The 25906-nt window shown below is 29.5% G+C and overlaps 1 protein-coding gene across 2 annotated transcripts in view; it reads left to right on the top strand.

The window, feature by feature from the left end:
• The window catches only part of LOC127290437 (amyloid-beta-like protein), a 694733-nt gene that overhangs the window by 291219 nt on the left and 377608 nt on the right, over positions 1-25906 (top strand). For both annotated transcript variants that reach the window (XM_051318992.1, XM_051318991.1), the window contains exon 9: positions 18524-18706. In XM_051318992.1, the coding sequence (XP_051174949.1) occupies positions 18524-18706 (183 nt within the window). The remainder of the gene's footprint in view (positions 1-18523; positions 18707-25906) is intronic.

The following is a 25906-nucleotide window of genomic DNA, read 5'->3' on the forward strand; positions in this document are numbered from 1 at the left end:
TTATCATCCCAGCTGTGCGTTACAGCTGTCTACTTTGCCTGATGGGTCGTTCACCAAATGTTGTAAACCTAGGTCATTGTCTCCTTAAAATAATTCTCAATCTTCACAAACCTCTGTTAACTTGGATAGTATTTTGAGAGCTATTAAGGTTTTATCAACAACAGTTTCTGATAATTTTGCCAATATGACTGAAAACATGTCAGATATCAACAAAAAACTCAATGACACACTGTGTAGGCTGAATAATATGGAAAGCAGAGTTGTTGATTTGACAGAGCGTCTTAATGTTGTCGAAGAGAGACTTGATAAATCTGAGGCAAATGGTTCTACAAAGATTGATTCTAATTCAGTAACTAATGTCTTTATAAATGAACTTGTTGATCGTAATGAAAGAAAGAACAATCTTGTTTTATTCAATCTTCCAGAATATGACACTTCGTCAAATAATAGTGGTTCTTTAAAATCTGTGGTTACGACTAAATTAAAAAAATTCATTCAAACAGATGATCTTGAAAATATACGCACATTTAGAATTGGTTCTAATGCGCAGGTTTCTCGTAAGCCTCGCCCTGTTAAGATTCTATGTGAGACGGAAGAGAAGGCACAAGTAATTCTAAAAAAATTTGTAAGTGTCAAAAGAGACTCAACACGTTCAAGGGAGTTGGAAGATCTTTGGATGTCGAATGACAGGACGGTTATGCAGAGGGAGGAGATTAAGAGAGTGAGGGAGGAACTAGAGACCCGTCGATTAGACGGAGAAATGAACGTGTCAATGGTCTACCGGCGTGGAATCCCTACCATAATTAAAATCCCCCCTAGAAATCGCACATCGACTCTTACAGTCCAAATAGATGCGTGTAAGGAGAATCTATAGTGATTTCCCCACTTGGTGCCCAAGGTTGTGTCCCTTCCTTGAGATAAACTTATTTTATTTCTATCTATGAAAGTGATTTAAGGAATGTAGACATTGTGATTTAGAGAAAATCAGTATTATTGAACAAAAACAATTATTTTTGAAATTAATTGATATAATGGTAAAGCAGATTCAATTTATCAAAATTAATCTTCTCCTTTGATTTGATTTATGTTATTCTTTACTGTATAAACTTATACTGAACTTTAACCATTATAGCGCCTACCTAGATTTAGTTAATATTTTATATTTTGTATTGTTACTTACGTAACTATTAGAATTTAGGAGTACTTTTGTACGAAAGGGCATGTCCCGTTAATAAATGAAATTGAAATTGAAATTGAAAATGGCTATAAAGTTCTAAATGTGGAAACAAATAAATTCATCACCGCCCGTTATGTAATTATTGATGAGGTTAATTATAAAACTTCACGACCACCTTTTATATAACAAAGAGATTGAATCAGAAAATCTCAGCGCAAAAAGAACGAAAACTGATATCCGTGAAATCAGTAATAAACAAGAGAGTAAAATTAACAAATCTGTCATAGAAACAGATAAAGTTAATGAGTCTCAGAACTCGAACGTAAACTCTCAAACTGACTCGAATCAAAACAAACCGCGTCGAAGTGCACGAATTCGGGACTTAGCTCCTATTTCATACCAAGAAAACGATAATGTTACCAACAGCCTTTACATGTCCGCTCAGTCCCTCGTTTGTGACACTCCAAATTCGTATAGCGAGATAAAAGACCGTGACGACAGACTCAAGTGGGAGATGGCAATGAGGGAAGAGATTGACTCTCTTTTACAAAATAACACGTGGACTTTAGTACCTTGTCCAGATGGTAAAAATATTGGTGACTGCAGATGGACATTCGTATTAAAATACGATGGCCACGGAAATCAGTCAAAATATAAAGCAAGGGTAGTCGCAAAAGTTTTCAGTCAACAATATTTATTAGATTACGATGAAACCTTTGTACCAGTCGCGCGAATAACAACTTTCAGAGTATTCATTGCCATTGCTAATCAATACGATTTGTTAATCCACCAAATGGACGTAAAAACAGCTTTTCTTAACGGTTCATTAAAAGAGGAAATTTACATGCGCGTTCCTAAAGGGGTTAAATCTAACAGCAATGAAGTTTGTAAATTAAATAAAGCAATATTCGGCTTAAAACAATCAGCACGATGCTAGTTTGAACGTTTTGATCAAGTTTTGAAAGAACACGGTTTTCAAAATTCATCTGTAGATCGTTGCTTGTATATTCTCGATAAAGGACACATTACTAAAGATATTTACGTAGTCTTGTATGTTGACGATCTAATAATTATCACTTTTGATAAGAAAACCATGACAAATTTTAAACATTACCTAATAAAACATTTCTCCATGGTCGATATGAACGAGGTTAATTTTTTCTTGGGAATTAAAATTGAACGGAAAGAAAATACAATTACATTAGATCAAAGTGCATATTTGCAAAATGTTTTGCAAAAATTTAATATGAAAGATTGTAATGCAATTAGCACTCCGTTACCACCAAAATTAAACTATAAAAATTTAAATTCAGACGATCATTATGACGCACCATGTAGAAATGTTATCGGTTGTTTAATGTACGCGATGTTATGCACGCGTCCCGATTTATGTGTTGCTATCAATTTCCTAAGCCGCTATCAAAATAAAAATAATAAAGAACTTTGGCAATGTTTAAAAAGGGTTCTAAGATATATTAAGGGGACATTAAATCTCAGATTGACTTACAGGAAATGCGATTACAAAGAAGTATTGATTGGCTATGTTGACTCTGATTGGGCAAGCAATGAAAATGACCGAAAAAGTACAACCGGTTATATTTTTAAATTGGTTGACCAAAATACTATTTGCTGGAATAGTAAAAGACAGAACTCAGTCGCTACGTCATCGACGGAAGCTGAGTACATTGCCCTTTATGAGGGTGTAAAAGAGGCTTGTTGGCTAAAAACTCTTTTATCAAGCATACACATGTAAATACACGAGGAAAAGTTTTTACACGTGTAATAAATTTTTTCTTATGTGTATATGTATCTACACGTGTATTTACATGTCCAAATCGACACGTGGAATTACACGTGTTTATTTTTAATAGGGCGCAGTTTATTTCTTGGTGCTTTCTTGAAAAAATCGTTTAAATATGAATCCTATTGTTTCTTCGGATGATTCCGCGGATGAAGAAGAAGTGTTAAGAGATTTTTGACGCAGAGGCGCGATTAATCATTAACACCGAGACACTGCCGAAAAAATCTGCAAATAGGTATCTCTTGGTGTATGAGGCGTACAAGGATTGGGAAAAAACCCACAAAAATTCACTTTCGAACTCATCTGAAAGTAATTTAATTGTATACTTCAAACATCTGAGTACAAAATTGAAACCAACTACATTGTGGAGCATCTGATCAATGATAAAAAAACCTTGAATGGGAGAGAAAACATTGACATAAGCTCATTCCACAATTTGAACAGTCTCGTAAAAAAAATTCGAAGGGATACAAACCGAAGAAATCATTGATTTTAAAATGGCCGAAAATAATGGAGTTTATTAACAACGCAACAGATTTCATTTATTTGGCATCAAAGGTTTTTATAAAAATTTATTTCCTTAAATTTGTATATTTATTTTTTATTCGTATTATATTTATTTATTTATTTCAGGTTATCCTTATTTTCGGCATTTGTGGAGCTCTTAGGTGTGATAAAATCACGAATCTGAAGGTTAATGATATAGAAGATTTTGGAAACAAACTCCTGGTTTCAATTAATGAAACGAAAAATGATGAAACTCGACAGTTTATTATTGGGGAACTGTTTTACGGAAAAGTAAAGCAGTACTCTGCATTGAGACCAAAAGAACCGTTCACTGACAGATTTTTTATTCAATACCAGAAGGGTAATTCTTCAACAGGTAATTGGTAGAAACAAAATTGGTAAAACGCCTCGGAAAATTGCATCGTTTTTAAACTTACCGAATGAAGAAAAGTATACTGGGCATTGTTTTCGGAGGGCTGGAGCAACCCTTTTATCGGATTCAGGAGCGAACGTCACAATGCTGAAGCAATTAGGCGGATGGAAATCCACTAATATTGCGCAAGGTCACTGATTTATTTAATTAGTTTATAAATAATATTTATTATTTACAAATAATGTAATTTTAAATTTGTTTAAATTTAATACTCCATTATCTATAAAAATAATACTTGTATTTTAATTAAATAACTTATTTATAAATAATAAAATATTTAAAAAATTAACATATTTACAGGTTATGTCAAAAATTCCTTAAAAAATAGGGAAAACATTTTTCAAAGCATAACACATGCAGAAGGATCCGATTATAATTCCAATCCATCAACGAACAAAAGATGTTCATTAGAAAGAATCGACAAAACCGAGAACAAAAATAAGTCTACACATACAGCAGGAAATGGAAATCACTTGTTTGATGACTTCGAAATTACCGATAAGGAACTAAGTGCAATTGATGAACTAAATCAAATAGAACGATCCGAATCAACGACGCCTCAGTTTGAAACGGCTAAAAACACGAAATTTCCTGTTCCGTGTAACGAATCAAAAACACCTGCACATTTTCTGTTAAAACCACCGCTCAAAGTTGCTTTCAAACAATCACAAAAAGAGCCACCACAAAAAAAATGAAAATCGACAAAAAGGATGATAATAGCAACGAATTACATTCTCACGTAGAGAATGATATCTATTCTGATGTCAATACTTCTGCTATTAAATACGTAAATTGCGTTTTTCATGGCAACATTAAAAATAATTTTTATACGCGAACAGATTCTGAAAAATCGAAAAAGAGAAAATTAAGAAGAATAAGAATTAAGAATTGATAACAACAATTCCTGTATTAAATACGTTAATTGTGTGTTCTATGCATTATAAACAATTTATATTCATGAAAATTATAAAAATAATTAAAGTAAATAAATTAATGAAAAAACTTAACAAACAATTTTATACATCATAGTTCAAATTAAAAATTAATTTTTAACTGATAATTCATTTCTCTACAAAAATATAATAAATGAATAAAAAATAAATATAACATAATAGAAATTTTGTAGTTATTTTTGTATTTTATTTCCTTTTTTCGAAGACTGCCCCCGAAGTTTTGTATTTTATTTCCTTTTTTTGATGCCTGCTTCGCTCGTGCAGCAAATGTCGGGGCACGCATCGAAAAAAGAGAGAGACAGAGAAAACAAGTTTTAAATTCAGATGTTCATTTCAGGAACATTTTGCTTCCTCTTTACGATCAGCAAAAAAATTTGCTTCCTCGTGGAGAAAGCAAAATTTTATTGCCAAAATGTGAATTTTTGATTTTTTAACTTTCATTAATTCTTTAAATTTACCTCAAATATATACTTTATATATATCGATCGATTCGTCTTGACGTAAGGAATACGATTTTATTATATATAACCTTAAATTTTTCTATTTAAAAATTTTTTCGATTAAAAAAAAATTTTTTGAAAAAAGACGATAAAATTTTTTTTTTTGGGTATTTTTCAAAATCCTTTGGTCAGATTTGAGATATTAATATGATAAATGAGCCTACCAAATTTTATCTAAATCCATTAAAACCTGTTAAAGTTATCCCTATTGAAAAAAAACACGTATAATTATACGTATAATTGTACGTATAATTATACGTATAATTGTACGTATAATTATACGTATAATTATACGTATTATTATACGTATAATTATACGTATAATAAGACATACGAATTTGAAACAAGAATTATACGTATAATTATACGTATAATAATACGTATAATTATACGTATTATTATACGTATAATTATAATTCTATTAAAAATAGAATAATAGAATAGAATAATAATAGAATAATTAGTAGCAAAATTGCGCTGAAAATTTTTAGAAATTTTAAAATGCAAATTAAATTTCACGAAAAAAAATATCGTCGAATGTCAATTCAAGCAGTCACCCATCCAAGTACTAACCGCGTCCAACGTTGCTTAACTTCTGTGATCTGATGAGAACTTGTTCCTTCGCCTTGGTGTTTCCGCTGTCTTGTCTTGATTAATAACTTTGTCGTATAAGTATCACTAAAAGTGAGGTTAGGTGCGATACAATACTTATACGACAAAGTTATTAATCAAGACAAGACAGCGGAAACACCAAGGCGAAGGAACAAGTTCTCATCAGATCACGGAAGTTAAGCAACGTTGGACGCGGTTAGTACTTGGATGGGTGACTGCTTGAATTGACATTCGACGATATTTTTTTTCGTGAAATTTAATTTGCATTTTAAAATTTCTAAAAATTTTCAGCGCAATTTTGCTACTAATTATTCTATTATTATTCTATTCTATTATTCTATTTTTAATAGAATTATAATTATACGTATAATAATACGTATAATTATACGTATTATTATACGTATAATTAATTATACGTATTATTATACGTATAATTATACGTATAATTCTTGTTTCAAATTCGTATGTCTTATTATACGTATAATAATACGTATAATTATACGTATAATAATACGTGTTTTTTTTCAATAGGGTATCTTCTAAACAAAAAAGGGATCCACACACACACACACACACATACATACATCCGGACAATTGATCAGGATCTCATATAACATGTTTCTATAAAGAAAAAAATTTGTTTCCACCACTCTGAAAAGTTTTATAAACGAAAGGACTACAAAGCTTCCTCCACGAGGAAGCAAAATGGAAAAATGGCTGTCAAATGGAACACGATTGTCAGGTTTTCAATAAGCAAATTATTGAGTGTACTTTCAATCGTAAATAAAGAAAAATAGTATACATTACACGGGCAGAAGTTCGAAAGCCCTAAACAGCGCGATGATGAAATTCAAGGCCCCGGAAAAATGATAGACTTTCGCTTTGAATAATCCTTTAAAAAAAATTGCTAGGAAAAAACGAAAACAATATTTGTAAAGCTTAGAATCTCACAAGCTTGTATACTTCAGGCCGTTTCTCCAAAAAAATTTTTCTTTCCGACAGACGCAAAAATAGATCAAAATGCACAATATTTTTTGTTACTTTAGAAATTACATGACTTTGCATGACACTTTTATATGACAATCTTCATTGAAAAAATTTGCAAAAAGTATCATTTATTCATTAAATCCTTCGGAATATAGCCATTTTTGAATTTTTAAAAAATATTAATTATTATTGTTTTTATTGTAAAAAAAAGAAGACAGTGTTATATCTCGATCTACTGGGCCGATTTTAATGAATCAAATTTCTGTGCATAAATATTAAACCCAACAATTAATTCAATTTGTTGGAAAAAGTGTAATTATCGTTCTTTTCGCGATTTTGGTCATTTCTGTAGACAGTTTTTTTTCTAGTAACAGGTGAAAAAGCCCTGGCGGATTTGATTTACCTAAATTCGACCCAGCTGGGGCGAATCTAAGTCGAATTTAGGTAATTATCAAAAAAAGCTTTAAATTGATGAAAATTTATAAAAATTAGTATTGTGAGGTTAAATGAACATTTATAGAGTTAATTTTTGTAAGAATTTTAATTATTAACGTGATAAATAATAAATAATCACTTGATATGTGCAAGTGGTAACTGTAGATTTTAACTCGTTGTCAGTTTCCATAATATTTTCAAGAAATTAGTGTAAAATGTGTGAAAAAATAATTTATATTTAATAGAAATAGCAAATTTTATTAAATTATTTTATTATTTATCGAGCACAGTTTAAAATAATTGCACTTTAATTTTAAAAAAAAGTTTTCTTAAAAGTGATAAGAACTCTACTATACCGACAGCAAGAGGATATTTTCAGGTAAGTAAAGTTATTGTAGCGTGTAGTTTTCTTGTGACTAAAAGATGTCGCTTTAGTTTCTATAGTGATCAGATATAAGATAAAGATATAAGATAAAATTTGCTATTTCTATTAAATATAAATTATTTTTTCACACATTTTACACTAATTTCTTGAAAATATTATGGAAACTGACAACGAGTTAAAATCTACAGTTACCACTTGCACATATCAAGTGATTATTTATTATTTATCACGTTAATAATTAAAATTCTTACAAAAATTAACTCTATAAATGTTCATTTAACCTCACAATACTAATTTTTATAAATTTTCATCAATTTAAAGCTTTTTTTGATAATTACCTAAATTCGACTTAGATTCGCCCCAGCTGGGTCGAATTTAGGTAAATCAAATCCTCCAGGGAGGGTAGCGGTAGGCTAAATTTTCTTGAATAGAACTATTAAGCCTGACATAAAAAAGATCCCGGCCAACGCCTTTGCCTGTACTTAGAATTTTTTTCACGAAATATTATCAGTGCTGTATATATGTTGTGACTAAGGGCCCAAATGACATTTATTTTTTAATAATAATTATTATAATAAATACAAAAAATAATTATTGATAATAAATTTTTTTATAACAATTAATACTTAAAGTTTATTACACTACCAATTAAAAATATTTTTATATTTATTTATATATATTTTATATTTATTTTATATTAAATATTTTAACCATATAAAATTTTTACTTATTTAAATAACTTGAATTAATGAATATTTTCTATAAAAATTATTATATTGTTTTCCGATGTCACATGATTTACAGAAAATATTCGTAAATAGTTTTTGGAAAAAAAATCCTTCCACAAGGATGTTAAATTACTATTATAGTAATATTAAACGGTAATGCCAGCATGAGGCGGACATTTTATTATTTCCTTAATATTACGTGCTACTTTGGACGACAAATTGTTATTTTTGCATTTTCATGTTCACGTTCAAATAGTATCTATTTATAATTGTCATATTTTTGTATATTTGCTCGTTTTTAAGTAATAGCAATGTTAGGAAATTTGTAAAATTATGTTGTAAAACTCTCTGATAAAGATATACCCATTAGCGCAGACCCTCGCTGTAATTCCTAGCTCCCAAATATGTTTTAACGATCCAAGGATATCCACGGGATATTCACGGGATATACCGATCTTACCCAGGATTTACAAACATATGACTGTGTTTAAAGATGCCAAACAAGGCTTAAAGAGTTTACGTGTGGGAAATCGCGTCGTTTAAATTCTTTCCTTTTGACTGCTTTTGGGAGTTAAATCAAGTAATTTTGTGTGTTTTCATTGAATTATAAATAAATATAATATATGTAATAGATATTTTACGTACCAAGCCCGAAATTGTACCAAGCGCGGAGTGTAGAAAGATTTTTGTGCAGACCGCGAATGGTACAGTGCATTTTGTACAAAGCTGAATATCCCGCTCTTCGTACAGATATTTCTGTACTGAGCGAGCTTGGTACAATGCGTTTTGTACAATGTCACCGAATGCCGTTGCTGTGGTATACAGAGTCGATTAAAATTTTGTTTATTATTGATTCTTACTACCAGATTGTAACAAGAGAATGACAACTCATTAATGAATTCGAATCTAATTTAGTATTGTAGAAGCCTTACTCAGTACACTTTATCACGATTTAAAGACATCATGGTTTCGAATGAAATGAAAAACAATTTTGAAAAAGAATTAAGCATGTTAGATTTTGCGGAAAACTCGGTTGCAATAAGTGACGAAATAGTTTACACCGAAATAATTGAAAAAGTTCTTGACTCAAAAAATAAGAAGATAAAAAATTCAAGTGATTATCGGCGTTTGAAAAAATATGACGTGTTAACAATTGGAGACGAAAAAAAATTAATAGTTCCGTTAAATAATAATGTCAATGGAAGTGTTAAATATTTTGTGCACAATGGTGAAATTTTTGAATTATTAAAATCTTCTCATATTTCGACGGGCCATGGCGGTGTGCACAAAATGTACAATAATTTAATGGTCAAATATGCCAATATTGCTCGGCATATAATTTCATTGTTTTTAAGTGGATGTGAAACATGTATTAAAAAAAGAGCTTATCCAAAAAAAAGGTGTTGTCGTAAAACCGATTTTAACGAATGACGCTTATGGACGAGGTCAAGTTGACCTAATCGACATGCAGTCCAGCAAGGATGGAGATTATAAATTTATTTTCAACTACCAGGATCATTTGACGAAATATACGGTTTTGAAGCCCCTCAAAACAAAAACAGCTGTGGAGGTTTGCTACAATTTAATCGATGTATTCTGCACCTTCGGTGCTCCAGCGATCCTGCATTCGGACAATGGACGGGAATTTGTGAATTGAGTGATTAACGAGCTAAAAATAATGTGGTCCGGTCTGAAGTTAATACATGGTAAACCTCGCCATTCACAAAGCCAGGGTAGTATCGAAAGATGTAATCGAGATGTTGAAGACATGCTTAGGGCTTGGATGATCGACAATAATACGTGTAAATGGAGCGAAGGTTTACGTTTTTGTCAGTTCCAAAAAAATAACAGTTTACACGCCGGAATTAAACAAACACCATTCGAGGCTTTATTTGGGAGAAAAGCATATGTTGGATTGGCAAGCAGTAATTTGCCAAATTCAATTATTGAGACGTTAAATTCTAAAGAGGATTTAGAAAATGTGACATTTGCTGCTCTCGAGAGTGAAGATAATTGCGAAGAAATTGTGAACTCTGATACTGAAAACGCAACAAACGTTGAACTAAGTAAACTGCATGAAAATATTTTAAAAAATCAAGAATTGGCTGCTGATGGACTTGAACAACAAGCGAAGCGAATGAAGATAGCAAGTGATGCTCGATATTTACCTTTGAAAACAGGACACAATGTCACTATTCCGATACCTGATGTTAACAGAAGTAAAACTGATCTTCGAAATCTCATTGGTATGTTTTATATAGTAAACAAAAAAGTAAATGTAATAAACAAACATTATAATAAAGAAATTAAAAAATATAAGAATAAAATAATAATAAAAGTAGATAAGTAATATTGAATAAAATAATAATAAAACCAATATCTATTCTATTTATAGGTGTTATAATTGATGTGACTGACGACAATTACTACAAAGTTGGTACGAGGGACGGAGTTCTTGCTCAAATGTTCACCAGAAACCAGTTAGCACCAACAACTAATCATTTTTTTAAAATTGATGACATGCCTGATGTTACCATCTCTGTACGATCTGCAAATAATAAGGCTTCAATAACTGGAGGACAAGGTTTTGTTAAGTGTTCTTGTTTGATAAAATGCAACACTAACAGATGTGCATGCAAAAAGAAAAACGTTTTATGCAATTCAAGATGTCACAACTCAATGAGTTGTACAAATAAATAGGAAATTATAAAAATAGTAAGATTAAATTTGTAATTCTTGAAATTAATACATTTGTGATTTAAAAATAATATTTTGTAATAACAAAAACAATTATAATAACAAAACATTTTATCAAGGAATTTTTTAAAATTGAATAAAATCAAAAATATTAAAATTAATTGAAATAAAAAAATGTAACAACATTTTATGCAGTTTTCTAATCTCAGGGAAAAATTAGGGACATTGAAAAATGGATTATTGTGGCAACTCTGATTTTCTAATTTTTTAATAATTATTAAGGTATTTTTCAATCGACTCTGTATACCACAACAACGGCATTCGGTGACATTGTACAAAACGCATTGTACCAAGCTCGCTCAGTTCAGAAATATTTGTACGAAGTGCGGGAGATTCAGCTTTGTACAAAATGCACTGTACCATTCGCGGTCTGCACAAAAATCGTTCTACACTCCGCGCTTGGTACAATTTCGGGCTTGGTACGTAACAGATATAAAATATTCATCAATTCAAGTTATTTAAATAAGTAAAAATTGTATATGGTTAAAATATTTAATATAAAATAAATATAAAATATATAAATAAATATATAAATATTATTAATTGGTATTATAATAAACTTTAAGTATTAATTGTTATAAAAAAATGTATTAACAATAATTATTTTTTGTATTTATTATAATAATTATTATTAAAAAATAAATGTCATTTGGGCCCTTAGTCACAACATATATACAGCCCTGATAATATTTCGTGAAAAAAATTCTGAGTACAGGCAAAGGCGTTGGCCGGGATCTTTTTTATGGCAGGCTTAATAGTTCTATTCAAGAAAATTTAGCCTACCGCTACCCTTTTTCACCTGTTCCTAGAAAAAAAACTGTCTACAGAAATGACCAAAATCGCGAAAAGAACGATAATTACACTTTTTCCAACAAATTGAATTAACTATATTATAAATAATAATTAATATTTTTTAAAAATTCAAAAGTTGCTATATTCCGAAGGATTTAATGAATAAATGATTCTTTTTTCAAATTTTTCAATGAAGATTTTCATATAAAAGTGTCATGCAAAGTCATGTAATTTCTAAAGTAACAAAAAATATGGTATGCATTTTGATCTATTTTTGCGTCTGTCGGAAAGAAAATTTTTTTTGGAGAAACGGCCTGAAGTATACAAGCTTGTGAGATTCTAAGCTTTCCAAATATTGTTTCCGTTTTTTCCTAGCAATTTTTTTTAAAGGATTATTCAAAGCGAAAGTTTATCATTTTTCCGGAGCCTTGAATTTTCTCGCGGATAGTAGTCATGTATTTCTTTTGATTTCTGTAGGACTGCTTAATTGAATATTTGCAGTTAGCTATTGGTCTTCGATACTTTTAAGAAGTTACATGAGTCCAAAAATTATAAAAAATCTAATTAAAAATTTTTTTTTATTTGAGTAAAAAATAACATGTCAAGAATATTTTCCCAAACTTTTAAGATAATTTGAGTACAACTCTAAAAAAGAGAGAGAATTTTCGAAAACGCTTTTTGTTTCGACCGTCACCTAGTACAATTGATTTTTAATTAATTAGTCCGCCATATTCAATCAGCTTTTTTTAATTTTGAAGAACTGACAACAGTTTCGTAATCAGCGACCAAAAAAACCCAGAGTAAAGATTTTCAAACGAATCCGATGAAATAAAAAAGAAAATACAATCATTCAACTTTGAATGCTGTTTTCTTAAAAATCTATTTTTGAAGTCAGTAGCCACGATTTCTCAATAACTAATGCAATGGTTTTTTTTAAAGGCACACTTCCTTTAAAAAGTATTGACTAGTGATTGAACGACGAATTTTTTTCTGTTTATTACAACCGATTTTATATTGTCGAACAGTCCTAAAAATAGTAATTTGTAATAAAAACTGACAAAAATTAAAATTTTAATTATTTTAAAAATCTTTTGTTCAATCATCAGGGTGTCGATTATGTAATTTGATTTGATATTGACGTCAAAGTCATATTTAATTGGTGAAATTCAGTTGTTGATTTGACTTTGAAGTCAGAATCAAATCAAATTACATAATCAACACTCAGCTATAGGGTGTTTTCGGCATTCACTCAGAGTTAACTCTAGAGTTAGCAGTGGTGCTCAAATTTAAATTTTGATTTTCAGTTCGTCTGTTGGTTGTGAACGTTGTTGATTGGCAATTTGGCATAGACGATTCATTTTGATTGGCGCAGGGTTTGCAATTGTAACAACATGTGAAACGGGCCTTTTATTCTAGTAATGTAATGTTAAAATAAAATTTTTTGTTTCTAGATTTCATAAAAGTCCCCAAAAATTTATTACTAGATGACCCAGAGTTAACTCTGTTTTCTTGCGAGAGTAAAGAAAAAGGGTCAGTCCTAACCTTTAATGGCCGACAAAATTTGTGAACGGATTATTTGTTTTGAAAAGTGTAAATTGAAACATAATAATTTATTTTTATTAAAAATTATTTTAACTTTTTATTTATAAAAAACAACTTTAATTAAAATAAATAATCTAGTTTCTTAATCAATTCAGATTAATTAAAGTTAGGGAAATAATGAAAAATTTGAAAATTATAAACTTTAAAAAAATAACACGTTTATGGGTAGCAAAAATATGTTCCATTTTTAAATGAAAAACAAAAAATACGTATAAATTAAAAAAAAGTAAGCAAACAAGGACAACTAACTTCAAACTCAGGGTGATGAAAATGGAAAATCAATTATTTTATTTAGGTAAATAAATTTTCAAAGATAATATCATTGAGCACCACTGTTAACTCTAGAGTTAACTCTGAGTGAATGCCGAAAACACCTCGGAAAACACCCATACTCTCCTACTACTAAATATCGTAGCTACCGCAAAATTGTTTTTTTGGAAGAGGTATTTATGGATCTGATGTTGGTGTCAAAAATTCATAAAGTTCAATAATCATCGGATTATCCTCAATCGTTTTTCGATTGAAATGTAGAAAATTTAAAAATTTAATTCTTCACAAAATTCTGACCATGTATGAATTCATTCTAACCTAATTTTGCTTGCTAAATATTTTGCAATATTCCAAGCAACTTCGTATTAATGCTCTATACACTGTGAGAAGAATTAAAGGGTGAGCACCCCACCAAACTCCTCTCAAAACATTTATGATATTTAAAATTTTAAAAAGTTTTCTATAAGAAAAAATGTAAAGTGGGAGTTAAAGATAAATTTGTAGTTAAGAATAATTCCAAAAAAGGTAACTTGTGTAGAAAGCAAAATGTCAGCTTAATTTATTCTGAGTTGAAGACTGGGATTTTATAAATTAATTTATTAAAAAGTAGTAATGTTGTTTTTTCATGGTAATGATACGAGACTGAGGTGTAGCACGTGTGTTTTGCTTGCTCCACAATATATTATAAATATTCTTTTTAAAATTATTTTTAGTAATAAAAGTGTGACATAAATGTGTGTTAAAAATAAGTGAATCATTAAGGATATTATTTACTATGACTGAGTTTCGATTAAATGAGTTTATTTAAACTTTTAAGTTTTCCACGTGCAGAAGTAGTAGCATTTCTAAAAATATTGAACTTCTGAAATACAGTGTTACTTTGTTTGTTATTTTGAGTCACATGGTCTGTAAAATTTGATTTGAACTTTTTGAAAAAACAATATTGCCTTATACACTTGTGCAAGTTTTTTAGTGCCTTAATTGTTTAATTCTTTTTCTAAAGACTTTATCAATGGTGTTACCATAATGCCAATTTGTACCGAGTGTCTCAAGCAAATTGTCAGATCGGAAGCAGAAGTTATATCATGTTGCAAATGTAATGTAATTGCACATTTGGCATGTGTTAATGTCAATATAACAAAGAAACATTTCGAAAAGCTGAAAAAGGGCAGTGAAAATTTTATTTGTTATAAGTGTAGAACGGCGTCTAACAATGCCATCTTGCAGCGGAGAGGTTCTATTACTGAACAACCCGAAAAACTTTTAAGTGGTAACGATAATCAAAGCACATCACCTACTGTTACTGCTTTATCGCCTGCTTTCCTAAAACAGGATATAGGGGGGGGGATAAGGGATATGGGGGATAATTCTAATAGAATTTCCTCCTTGCAAGATGAAACAGTTAAACAGTGCGAGTCGTTAAATCATTTGAAAATTGAAAATGAAAAACTTCGAGAAAAAACTGATACTCTTCAACGTAACCTGAATTTTCAAGAACAATAAGCGCTTCAAAACACTCTTGAAATACATGGAGTGCCAATAAAAGATAATGAAAATCTTTTTTCTATTTGTTGCGACATATTCAAAGCATTAGATTTAACCATGACGATTAATGATATTTCCAACGTCTATCGTTTGCAGAAAAAGAATGCTCATAATAACTCGGCTCGTCCTCCAATAATTATTGTAAAGTTATCAAGACAAATTTTACGTGATGCGATTATCAATAATCGCAAAATTAAATCCGACTTTACCACAGTTTCTATTGGTTGGCCTACAAGTGAAAAAAGCATTATACGTATTCGCGAATCACTTTCTACAATGAATCGTCGAATTTATTCTGCTGCATTCGAATTGAGAAAAAATGGTAAGATAAAATACCTTTGGATTGCGGGTGGAAAAATTTTTTACAAACGTGAGGAAGGATCACTTCGACTGCAATTATTTAATTTGGATGATGTTGAAAAGCTCAAATAACAGTGAAAGAAGAGAAACTTGCTTAAACTGTAACTTTTTTTTTTTTTTTTTTTGATACGATCAACTGGTATGCTGTATTGCTTTGGTTAAAAAAAGATTAGAATTTCTTTTTAATTTTTGATTAATATTACAATTCTATTTTGTTTTATTTATTCATTTATTTTATTTTTTTTATTTCCTTTTCTAAATATTGCACTTGTATACGATGTTAAAAAGCAAGGCTACCAATTGTTTGTTATTGTTATTTAGAGTTTTATTTTTGTTTTATCTTATAAATACCACAGTAGTTCTATGTAATGTATGTTACTTCTTATTTCCTTTGAATTTAAAAAAAGAAAAAAAAAGATTATTTTGATCTGCAATGATATATCACTTTTTTATAATTTGTCTTCGCATTCTCAAATTTATTTTGATATATTTTTTGTTTTTTTTACATTTATAAGAATAGATTATGTTATCATATGTTTGTAATCTCGGAGTCTGGTTTAATGCAAGTAAAAATAAAAAAAGAAAAATAAAAACAAAAAACAGTCTAAAAAAATTTGATGGTTTTCTAAGTTCTAAGAATGGATAGTTTATCTATATGCCACGTTAATGCTCAGTCATTACCTGCTCATTTTATGGAATTCAAAAATTTTTTTATAAATAACACTTATGATATAATTGCTGTTACAGAAACCTGGTTTCATCAAAACCTCGGTAATAATCTGTTTTCATTGGATAATCATATACTTTTTAGAAATGATAGAGGGAGGTATAGAGGCGGAGGAGTCTGCCTTTACATTCGAAAGGGTCTTGAATGCTCTCTAGTTGCTATGAGTAGTGAGGGAGTGTATCCGACTGCTGAGTACTTATTTATTAAAATTCAATCACCTTATGACAATATTCTTGTTGGAGTTGTTTACAAACCACCAAATGCTTCTTTTGGTACTGACTTAGAAGATGAAATTTTTAGTTTAATACCAAATTTTAATAATGTTGTTGTCATGGGTGATTTTAATTGTGATTAAATATTTCCTCGAGTATTACTAATTATCTTACATCTATGGTTTACTCAGCAGGTTTGAGTTTGGTCCCTCATAACTCAACTCACCACCTACTTCATTCTAGTACTAAAATTGACGCTATGTTTGTTACTGGCTTGGAGAGGGTGCTTGAACGTGGTCAACATGCTGTGTCTTTCTTGTCCAGTCATGACTTGATATATAAAATATGAATTCGAATTTGATAAGTCTAAACTAAATCAAGAACCTAATCTTTTCCATAATTTACGCAATATTAATAAAGATGACTTTTATCACATTTGTCTGGACATGACTGAGCAGGAATTTTTTCTGAACCTAATATTAATACAAAAGTGTATAAACTTACACTTTATCTAACCTCATCATTTGATGTGTTTGCCCCGCTCCATATGTCAAAAACAAAGAAGAGATATTCCCCATGGATGAACGATGATATACGAGCTCTAATCCGGAAAAGAAACAAACTTCGTAGTAAAGCTAGAAAAACCAAAAGAAGTTGACGGGTTTTTAGTGGGTCGGGGCTGGTAGTAGTTCGCCAGCTTATTTTGTTTATTGTTCTCCTTTTTTTTTACCAACCCCACATAACCTTGGCATGCGGAAGCCAAGGTATCTGTATACAGATTTTCCCAATAGTCCCTAAGCAACAAAAAAAAAAAGTCTCATAACATTTGGCATATTCTAAAAAAACTTAATTTAATTTCAACTAAAAAAAGTGCATCTGGCTATGGTTTCCCAGCTAACGAATTTGTAAATGTTTTTGCTCAAAAATCAATTATCTCTCCACAACCTACTTCTACTTCTGTGTCACATGTTTTAAATTCATTTGATGAAAATAATTTTTTCTTTTCTGATATTACTTATATAGACATATTAGAAACTTTGGCTCAAATTAAAACGAATGCTATAGGACCTGATTCAATTTCTATTGCAATGATTAAATTTTCCCTTCCTGTTATATTTCCTGTTCTCCTGCATATTTATAATTCTCTCTCCAAACTGGTAAATTCCCTGATATATGGAAAACTAGCATTATACGACCTATACCCAAAATTAAGAATCCAAAAACACCCAGTGACTTTAGAGCAATATCTATCATTTGTGCTTTGTCAAAGCCGCTAGAGAAGATAGTTTGTAAACAAGTTACTGCTTACTTATCTGATAATAAATTTTTTGAATTATTTCAATCTGGTTTTCGAGCAAAACATAGTACATGTACAGCAGCTTTAAAATTTACTACAGATATAAAATTGGCAATGGACCAAAAGTATATTACTATTGCTGTATTTTTTGATTTCTCAAAAGCCTTTCCATCAGTACACCATGGGCTGCTGTTGAATAAGTTAAGGTCCTTTAACTTGTCAAAATCTGTATGTGACTGGTTTGGGTCTTATGTTGACTCCCGATTTCAGAAAGTTATTGATGAAAGTGGTGTTTTCTCAGATTGGGATAGACTGGAGTGTGGTGTCCCTCAAGGTGCGGCCCTTTCCTCTCTTCTCTTTAATATTTTTGTTACTAATCTTGGTAAAAACCTTCAATTTTTATATTCGAAAGCATATAATTTTTAAAATATTTATCTTTTTAGGTAATGAAGGACTGGAGCGACTTAGAAGAGAGATATCAGGATATTCGAGCTCGAGATCCAATTAAAGCAGATGAGTTCAAAAGATGGATGACAACTAAGTTTCAGGAAACTGTTGCAGCCTTAGAAGCAAGTGGAACTGCTGAAAAGCACCAATTAAGTGCTTTACATCAACAACGAGTTCAGGTATTTTTTTATTAACGTACTTCTGTTGCTTATTTCCTGAAGGATTTCTATCTCAAAAGAGAGTTATAAGAAGTAGAACTCTCACTTGCGCAACATTAAAGATCGCCGAAATATTAAGTGTTTTACAGGGAAAAAAGAGACGTTTGCTTTTCACTGAACGGTCAATACGTCGAACGGACAAAATATCGAATCGCAAATACGTCGCATGGACAAAATATCGAAATACGTCGAACAGACAAAATATCGAAAAGCCAAAACATCGACGTATTGGCTTTTCGACATTTTGTCAGTTCGACGTATTGGCTTTTCGACATTTTGTCCATTTGACGTATTTGCTTTTCGACATTTTGTCTGTTCGACGTCTTTGCTGTTCGATATTTTGTCCATTCGACGTATTTCCGATTCGATATTTTGTCCGTTCGACAACTTGCCATTCGACATTTTGTCTGTTCGACGTATTAACCGTTCGGTGAAAAGCAAGCGTCTCGGGAAAAAAATTTACGACGTGGATTAACTATTTTTGGAATATAATTAGTATGATGAACGACACATCCAACGCTGTTAATTAAGTTTCACCGCAATCGACGAATGTTTAGCTGAGTTCGATAAAGTAACATCGTAACATTACTACTTTCTACTAAACTAAACGCTAGGGATTTAACGCACGACCCTAACATTCGCAAGCCGACAACTTAACCATCTAACCGCGCACGCACGCTATGATGGCTTGCATGATATTTGAGGACATTCTTTCAACTACACAAATTGTAAAAGTAACTAGAAATTGAGTTTTTTTCGATTATTGTAAGTGAGAAATGAAACACCAAATCACTTGTTTGGCAACGTTTCCGTGTCTTGGTTTGACACCATCATCAGGCCACTTTATTGAACAAAATTAAAACAAATTAATCACTCACAAACTACATAAAACTTTTTATAACAAAACATTAAAATTATAAAATTCTTATTTTTATATAAATAAAAAAACAATTACCTAGTTAAATTAAATTAGTTACATTAGTAACAAGTCAAATTGTATGACAAAAATAAAAACAAATTTTGAAGGCAAGATATCACCCATCGTAAAGCAAGTTAAAAACTGAAATAAGAAGGTGACAATTTATACTATATATACTACACGTGGAGTCAATGAACTCGAAACAAAACAAAAGAGACAAAATAAAAGAAACAAAATCATTCTTTCAATTTCCATAATAGAGGGAAATAAGTATTGCTAAGAAATTGAATGTCTTCCTTTTTATTAATTGTCAAACCAAGACACCGAAACGTTGCCAAACAAGTGATTTGGTGTTTCATTTCTCACTTCCAATAATCGAAAAAAACTCAATTTCTAATACAAAATAATGGAAGAAAAAAATATTTAATATTATAAAAATAACTATTTTAAACACTTATTTTAATTACACAAAACAGTAAGTCTAATGGTTTTACTGCATCTAAGAAGAAATGGTTTCTTTAATTACATAAATTATAAAAATAACTATTTTCAACACTTATTTTAACTACATGAAAACAGTAAATTAAATTTTTTTCTGCAACTAATAAGAAATGTTTCTTTCATCTACAAAATCTTAAAAATAACAATTTCTAACAGTAGATTTAAATATTAAAATGTTGTAAAACCATTTAAAATCACATGACAGTTATTTCAACTACAAATATTAGCAACTAGCAAAATTACACGCGCGCAAGCGCGCGTCTAACTTTGAATGCAATGGTTGTTTTAAAATAATAATAATATTAATAATAATAATAATTCTGCATCAGTGGAGTATTAAATTGATAATAGGTATATTTCTAATTTTCACGTTATCACTTATTTATACACAGAAAAAAATGAGTTTGATGTTATATAAATAGTGATTTTTTAGTTAAGCCAGCTCATAATTAGTTAATACAGCAAAAATAATTTAGCTAAGTTAATTTTTAAATTTAATAAACTTATAAAACTATTAGTTCGATTGTTGACGGTAACAACAATGAAAACCCAAGAAAAAACCTATCGAAAAAGTGATGATAAGAAAAACATAAATTAAAACTAATAGTTATAATTGGCGGTGTAAATGTTGATAAATCAATTCTAGTATCGCCAACATAACCGCCGCCACTTGAAATGCCGAGAAAAATTAATTATGTTGTGACAATTATGATTAAAATATTCTTTGTCACTTATATACGAAATATCATATACGAAAATAAATATACGAAAATATATATACTTGTATACGAAAAGGCAGAGATTGTTGGGATAAAAGATATTACTGACGAATGGATTTTCTTATTGACAGAATGTATATAACGAGTAAGATCATTTTTTTATGAATTGATAGTAAAAAAATAAGATTGTTAAGTAAAGATTTTAAAATATAAATATTAAAATTTAAGAAACAAATATTTTAAAAAAATAGTTTTGCTAAATATTTTTTTGTATTTTCTATAAATATTTCGTTGCAAATGAAAATTTTAAATTTATGTTTTTTTCAAAAAATTTAATTTATTGATAATTAATAAATATTAAAAAATTATGTAATCAAAAAGAAAATTAAATTAACTGAAAATTATTAATTATATTTTAAAAAGTATTAAGCAATTAAAACATATTTAAAAATTTCGAAAAAATTAAACCTAAAAAAAACTTTGTAATGTTTTAAACTTAAATTAAAAATTTAAATCATATTGAAAATTTTTTAAAAAGCAAACTATTTTTATATTGTTTACAGATAAAAAAATATAACAATTTAATAATAAATAATAAAAAAAAATTAATAATAGGGGGGAGTGGTCCTATGTCGGCCCTGTGGGTAAAGTCGGCCCCCCGGGTTTCTCAGAGCTGGCATTCGCGTCGAATTAATAATTTTGTGGTGTGACATATTAATAAACACTAAAATAATTATTTTAGTGTATGTAAAAAAAGAGTTTGTTTAAAATTATTAATTCGACGCGAACGCCAGCTCTGAGAAACCCGGGGGGGGGCCGACTTTACCCACAGGGCCGAAATAGGACCACTCTCCCCTAATAAATTCATGAATAATAATATATAATAAATAATAATGAATAATGAAAAAAAATAAAAGAAATAATAATTATAAGTTAAAATGTTCTAATTATCTGTAATAATCATTATATTTAAAAAAATGTATATAATATAATAAATTTATTAATAATAATAAAAATTATATTATAATTGAAACTTTTTTTTCTATAAATACCAAGTAGGAAATATACTGGTGCTGCACACAATGAACAATATTTTTTTTTACTTTAAACTGTCACTTAGTACATGACTTAATTAAGGACGATGAATAAAAATATCCGTCGCGTTAACCATAAAATATTACGAAATCAAGAATTGTCAAAATTTTAGAAAAACAAAAGGAACAAAATACGACTAATTTCAAGTGTGGACAGACGGAATGAATGAATGAATAAATACGGAAATTATTATAGTTAATTTTAACTAAGTGAAATTGACTACTAAAATTTAGTACCACCAACTGTCTGAGTTTAGTTTAAATGGTTCTGAATATGGTACTTTTAACTGCTTTTTTTAACTACACATTTTCAGTCATTTTTACCAATGCTATTTTTTTGTGTGTAATCATATTAAAAATATTTTAATTGAAATTTATTTTTATATTATAAAATTATTACTTTTCTTCATTGCAATGAAAAATATGTGATACAAATAATCAAATTTATATAAACATTTATTTGAAAAAAATTATTATTATTTGAGTTCAATAGTTATTAGATCCCTGGCGGATTGGGAAAACCGAGTAGTAACCGAATTGGGTTACGATTCAGTTACGTTTCGGTTCATTGTGAAATATTATCGTTAATCGACGAAATATGTAATAAATAACTATTAGGAATGGTTAATATACATTTAGAGTGCTTATTTATGCAATAATAATAATAAATTAAGATATAATTAATTAATAATAAGTGTTTTAAGTGTACAGTGCATACAGTTGTTGAATTATCATATATATATGTATATTACCATCAGCGGCAGCTGTGATACGCGCGTTAAACCCTAGATGGCGTTAAGGATAACTTTGTGAATAAATTTCTAAAATTAAGCTCTTGAGTATCAAATGTGTAAGTGAATATATAAGTTTTAAAAAAATAGATCAATTTATTAAAACAACTTTTTTGATTTGTACAAATATAAAAAAAAAATTTTATAATGAACAAAAATTTTTTTAATGAGAAAAAGGTTTTTTTTGTGTGAGAGAAAAATTAATTTGGACACAAAAAAAAATTTTCTCATTAAAAAAATTTTTGTTCGTTATAAAAATTTTTTTTTATATTTGTACAAATCAAAAAAGTTGTTTTAATAAATTGATCTATTTTTTTAAAACTTATATATTTACTTACACATTTGATACTCAAGAGCTTAATTTTAGAAATTCATTCACAAAGTCATCCTTAACGCCATCTAGGGTTTAACGCGCGTATCACAGCTGCCGTTGATGGTAATATACATATATATGGTAATTCAACAACTGTATGCACTGTACACTTAAAACACTTATTATTAATTAATTATATCTTAATTTTTTATTATTATTATTGCATAAATAAGCACTCTAAATGTATATTAACCATTCCTAATAGTTATTTACTACATATTTCGTCGATTAACGATAATATTTCACAATGAACCGAAACGTAACCCAATTCGGTTACAACTCGGTTTTCCCAATCCGCCAGGGAAACTAATTATTTTTAATTGTTAAAACAAATTTTATAAACAATTTTAATGATTTCAGTTCCTTATTACGAAATTGATGACATATTGATTGAAATGTACAATATTATTAATCAAGATAAACGATTAAAACTTGCTTTAATTAATTTTTACACACAGCATTGCTTAAACAACCCTTAAGGGGTTAGTCTGGTGTTTCGATGCCTTTTTAGGAGCTTATTTCAGGATTTTTTTTTATTATGAAATAAAATATAATCACACCAAATCTTTTTACTTCGTTTTATTCTAATCATGAAGTGTTGAAAAAAATTATAATCGATTATTTTTTACTAGATTTTGTTATTTATATTTAATATTAATGTTTATAACAAAAAAATGCTGGCGCAGATGATTTACAAAAATCTATCCGACCGATTGCTCTAATTTTTTTATAGCTTATTCTACACAAGCATGGCTCTGGCCCGTACTAGTACAGGTCACAGCCATACTTGTGTAAAATAAGCTAAAAAAAATTAGAGCAATCGGTCGAACAGATTTTTGTAAATCACCTGCGCCAGCATTTTTTTGATATAAACATTAATATTAAATATAAATAACAATGTCTAGTAAAAAATAATCGATTATAATTTTTTTCAACACTTCAAAAGGAGAATAAAACGATGTAAAAAGATTTGGTGTGATTATATTTTATTTTGTAATAAAAATAAATTCTGAAATAAGCTCCTAAAAAAAGGCCTAAACACCAGACTACCCCCTTAATTAACGAATACATAGCACCACTGTTTTGACAGGTTTCAGATTCGGTTTTTTATAAGTTTCTTTAAATATTTTGCATTTTCATAATATTTAACAAAATCAATAATTAATTAAATAATTTTTACATCTTTAATAACAATTTTATATAAATAAAATATTTTTTTTGTTATTTATATTCTCTTTATAGCTCTATTCTATATTTTTACATTCTCATCATAAATGAGAAAGTAATCGTTTTGGTTGATTTTGACTTTCTTCTAATTTCAGTGAATCTCCACGTTTTGAGACCTCCTGATGCCAAAAAAATAGGTTTTGAAGACCTGTCCGTCTGTCTGTCGTCTGTAGTCTGACCGTAGACACTTTTTTGTCCCCACGATAACTTGAACAAATCTTAACCCCTTCGCAGTCGAGGCCAAAATCTCATAAGTAGGCCCAAAATGTCAGTAAATTTTTGAATGACCAACATTTGTGCAAATGTGTATACTATGGTATTTAAGGTCGCTGATTACGATTCCAAAGTCAGATTTTAAAAATTCAAAATGGCGGAGCCAATGTGGACGATTTTTCAAAAAATGGAAAAAATGATTTAAAAATACTAAAAAATTATTACTCAGGGGTTTTGAGGGTCGCTGATTACGAATCTAAATTCAGATTTCAAAAATTCAAAATGGCGTTACCAATGTGGCAGATAATTTTCTAAAAATTTAAAAATTAATTAAAATTACTTAAAATCTTTTATCCAGACTAACTATATTCGCCATATAAAGATCGCTGTATACAAAGCAATTAACAGTCCTGTTAATCGAATATTACAGTGACAGTACTGTGAAGGTAAGATATAAATAACAGGACAAGCAGGAATGGAAATGGGAGAAAACAATTGCCAACTAATCGCGTAAAACAAAGAAATGACATTAGCTGAAGGATAAAGAAACGAAATAAATGGCAGAGTCACCACTTAAACTTAAATAGATGACATTGACAGTACTTTGAAGGCAAGACCCAAATAACAGGACAAGCCGGAATGGAGATGAGAAAAACAATTGCCAACTAATCGCGTAAAACAGAGCACTGATGGTCTCTGAAGAAAAAGGAAACGAAATAAAAAGACAGTCATCACTTAAACAGTGCTGATAATAAAACAATTGACAAACACGTTAAGCGAATATGACATAAATAAGAATAAACAAAATGAATGACAAAACATTGTGACTAACAAGTTTCAGATAAATTTGGTCAATTGTCAACATATTTGATCACCATATTGCATACGCCATTTGTAATTTTTCCGATCTGACACCAAATTCAAAATTAGAGACTCCAAAAACCCCCGAGTAACAAGTTTCAATTGAATATGGTCAATTGTCAAAATTTTTGGTCGCCATATTGAATCCGACATTTTGAATTTTGAAATATTGTAATTCTGACATCAAATTCGGAATCAGCGACCCCAAAAACCCCCGAATAAAAAGTTTCAAGCGAATATGGTCAATTTTCAAAATTTTTGGTCGCCATATTGGATCCGCCATTTTGAATTTTGAAATTTTGTAATTCTGACATCAAATTCGGAATCAGCGACCCCAAAAACCCCCGAGTAACGAGTTTCAAGCGAATATGGTCAATTTTCAAAATTTTTGGTCGCCATATTGGATCCGCCATTTTGAATTTTGAAATTTTGTAATTCTGACATCAAATTCGGAAGCAGCGAC

This window comes from Leptopilina boulardi, unplaced genomic scaffold (genome assembly GCF_019393585.1).
Source record: "Leptopilina boulardi isolate dan_hultmark-lab unplaced genomic scaffold, ZJU_Lbou_2.1 LbouV2_66, whole genome shotgun sequence".
In the NCBI taxonomy this organism is placed as follows: domain Eukaryota; kingdom Metazoa; phylum Arthropoda; class Insecta; order Hymenoptera; family Figitidae; genus Leptopilina; species Leptopilina boulardi.